The following is a 3,789-nucleotide window of genomic DNA, read 5'->3' on the forward strand; positions in this document are numbered from 1 at the left end:
AGGCAGGATAAAGTCCAATATTTATTTGTGAACACCAGTAATCTGCCCTGGAAGGCAGAGAGGACAGAGCAGGTTAGGTTCTGGATTACAGGTTATGGCCATAGCCATAGCTATGGCTATGGCTATGGCTATGGCTATGGCTATGGCTATGGCTATGGCTATGGCTATGGCTATGGCTATGGCTGTGGTATGATGTAAAATGCTCAGAGGGAAGCTATCAATCAGTTTATATAGAGAGAGGTTAATCAGCAGAGCTGATAGGAATCAGCTGAGTGCTGAGAACCAGCTCCCAGGAGAGGATCCACGGCGCCCTCTGGTGGGCAAGCCTCTGGATCCCAACAGAAATAGAAGCCCAAGGGAAGGGATCCACACAGCCCTCTGGAGGGCAAACCCTTGGATCCCAACAATATTAGTATTTCTATTCTTACTAGAATAGAATTTAATATAGTAAAACAGAACATTTTGATTATTTTCCATAATGAAATATCACAATATATTCTTTTAATATATATGAGATGTAAATATATGTGATATTTCATTATGGAACAGGTCACCAGTCCGTCACAGGGCAACACAGAGACATACAGGACCATTCATACACACACTCACACCTAAGGAGAATTCAGAAAAGCCAATTAAGCTAACAGTCATGTGTTTGGACTGTGGGAGAAAGCCAGAGTACCCGGAGAGAACCCACACATGCTTAGAGAGAACATGCAAACTCCATGCAGAAAGACCCCGGGCTGGGAATCGAGCCCACAACCTTGTTGCTGCAAGTCAGCAGTGCTACTAGGGGTGGGTATTGGCAAAAAAGTCATTAATCAATCCAATTACAATTCACATGCCACGATGCAATTCTATCATGATGCGTCATGATACTTGAAATATTGCGATGCATTTCACTGTACACTGTAAGAAAAAGATACAGCCCTTACCAGTGGCTGACTGGCTGGGTATGATCTGGATAGTGTCTTCAATTGATACATAACTGAAAGCAACTGAATTCATACATTGCTGTATTTATTGAAACAACTTTTGGAGGTATTGCCATGAAAACAAATACTGGACAGAAATATTACTATTACTGGCGTGGACACACTGACAAAAAGATTTAGGATTCATCAAAATTAAAATAACAAAATAAGGATAATCAGTGCCGTTTACATGGCCTCAGTGGTCCTTTAAACCAATGAAATGAAAACATTCAAATGTATATTTCCCCTTTTGGAAATGATGTGCGTCATATCAATTTGATGTGCTTCATATCAATTTAAAGCCAAAATGCATCCGAGCATCTGACTTGAAATGTGATGGAGCCGCGGGGCGGATTGTCATAGTGTCCTCCATGTTTTGTTTAAGAATGACTCGTCGCAGTATCCCGCGGCTGGACATGCTTGTGACACAAAGCAGCAGGCGTCAACACATCCGCAGCGACATCTGCTGGACTGGAAGTTGTATTCCACTTGATTTGGCTGATGTGCGCCAACCATTAATGTATTTTATTTGTTAATTTTTTTCTTTTTAATAATCGATTCTTGCCTTCAAGAATCGATGCAGTAGATCACAAAAATTGGAATCGCGATGCATAGTCATGATGATTATTTTTCACACCCTTAAGTGCTACCCACTGCTCTACTGAGCAGCTTCTGTTAAAAAAAAAAACTGATATATTTGTTATTTTTAAAGGTTGTTCATCATTGTTATGTGTCATCCAAGAATTTTTTACTTTCCATTGTTTGTTTTTCTGTCTCTAAAATATGATTTTTTTTATCACCTAAACAGCCTTACTTATGCATCTAAATCAATATGATATTTTTACTTTTTTTTTAATTTATCTTACTGTAAGTGTTACATGTGGTCTGAGTTAAAAACAGCAAAAACAGAGAAAGTAGACAGAATAGAGGACGAGCAGAAAATGACCCCTTTATTTTATTCGCAGGAGTATTTTTTTATTTCCAAAGTTGCTTACATTTTTTATACATTTGTTTAAAATTAATGTGGAATCAAGCAGCTATATAAAATTGCCTTAAAACAAGAAATATTTTCCTCCCAAAATACTTCTGTTGTGTGTGGCTAAAGAAATTAATTAGATATGTCCAGATTAATTGATTATTGAAATGAAATAATCAATTATATATTGGCTTGGAAATTAAGTGTTTGTTAATTGACGAGTACAGACACTTTGTGTTATTGAGCAACGGACATCAGGGATTATTTTTTACTGAAAAAAATCAAGGATCTGGATGTTTTCTGACTCTGAATTTACACAGCAAATATCTTTTTAGGTACCCCCTGTAAGTGTTATCTCGCACACCGTATATGATTGGACTAATGGATCGTGGCAGTACCTGCACTATGATGTAAAATGCAAAAAGAGAGTCGTTATAGTTTAGAACAAACAACCGTTGCAGCAAACTTAGGAGGAGAGGAGCTGCATATGTAGTCATACAAAGCACCACCTGAAACCCATGCAAGAGGACTGTGTTTCTGGCTTTTGTTGCATCCTTGTTTGCTGTTTTTGCTGTGAACAGGATCTTGAAGTACGAGAAAAAGATAGTAAACCAAACTAAAACTAGAAATAATGAATATGTGACGTCTCTCTTTTTAAGAAGAACAGCACTTCGGAAACTGGTTTGTCTGATACAAAATACTTGGGTGTTAAAGAAATCCAGTGGTTCTATGGCCAAGGTGATGAACAGGTCTGGGAGGACTGAAAGCATGGTGGTTGCCCAGATTAATCCCAGCAACATCAATGTCCTTTTAACAGTGCAGATCTGGGCATGGCGCAGTGGCATGCAGATGGCGACATAGCACTCCAAAGCCATGCAGGCCAGGTTCAGGGGGGTGTTTTCAGTAGTGAAGAGAGTAATAAGGACAAGGATACAGCAAACTGAAACACTGATTTTGTAGACGCTGTAGCTGATGATAAACAAGCTGATAGAGAGGGTCACCTGGATCATGTCGTTGACCACCATGTGGATGAACAGGATGTACCGAGGATTCGTGTGGAAAATCTAGAAGAAAGATTCACACTGATGTTTATTTCTGCTATTTAATGTTTATTACTGGTATTTACTGGCAAGTGACTGAGAGAAAAGAAGACACTCTGAGAAACAAGTTTTTACCTTCTTGCCAAACAATATTACCACATTTTATTCTTGATCTTAAATTTAAGGTTGAACCATTCAATTGCAATATTTTTGGCACACAATTTATTCACTGTTCAAAATAAGTTTTTCTTTTAATAAATGGCCTAAAAAACCAATACAGTGTTTTTTTTGTGATGATAATTCAGCTGTACACACAAAAACAGTTAAGAAGTCTGTTTTTCTGTTTACAACAGGTGTTTTAATGAGCTTTGTTTCCTGAGCAGGTCTGATGAGAAATAAATTAAGCTTTATAGGTACATATAAATAAGAATATTTTAAAAGTAAATGAAGTTCTGTAAAAATCAATGTGTTACACCTAAATGAGATAATTACTTTAACGGCTGTATCCAACCACACCAATAGAAAGCTAAAAGGAAAGATGAACAAACAAGGATAACCGTGGCCTTGACTGAACTTAAAATTTAATTCAATAACATTTTATCTGAGAAACAGAACTGGATTGGTAGTCAGCGTCTCTCTTTCAGATAAAACAACCAGAAAACTGGTCTGATTTGAACCCTGTAGAGATTCTATGAGATAATTTGATAAAGATTAGAGACAGCAGATCCAGTGCAGACGACCCAATAACTCCTATCAAAGTAACCTACCTTTACATCTCATCAGTGTCACAGGCCCTATG

The 3,789-nt window shown here is 37.7% G+C and overlaps 2 protein-coding genes across 2 annotated transcripts in view; both read right to left on the minus strand.

Moving 5' to 3' along the window:
* Positions 1-1,392, minus strand: part of LOC107101991 (olfactory receptor 2AG2-like) — a gene marked incomplete at its 3' end in the record, with an annotated part of 11,415 nt that extends 10,023 nt beyond the window's left edge. The window contains exon 1 of the mRNA XM_015401098.1: positions 1,366-1,392. Coding sequence (XP_015256584.1) covers positions 1,366-1,392 — 27 coding nt within the window. The remainder of the gene's footprint in view (positions 1-1,365) is intronic.
* A 754-nt stretch (positions 1,393-2,146) lies between these two features.
* Positions 2,147-3,789, minus strand: part of LOC107101992 (olfactory receptor 51D1-like) — a 3,121-nt gene continuing 1,478 nt past the window's right edge. Inside the window, exon 2 of the mRNA XM_015401100.1 lies at positions 2,147-3,014. Coding sequence (XP_015256586.1) covers positions 2,232-3,014 — 783 coding nt within the window. The 3' untranslated portion in view covers positions 2,147-2,231. The remainder of the gene's footprint in view (positions 3,015-3,789) is intronic.

This window comes from Cyprinodon variegatus, unplaced genomic scaffold (genome assembly GCF_000732505.1).
Source record: "Cyprinodon variegatus isolate N-32 unplaced genomic scaffold, C_variegatus-1.0 Scaffold1184, whole genome shotgun sequence".
Classification (NCBI taxonomy): Eukaryota; Metazoa; Chordata; class Actinopteri; order Cyprinodontiformes; family Cyprinodontidae; genus Cyprinodon; species Cyprinodon variegatus.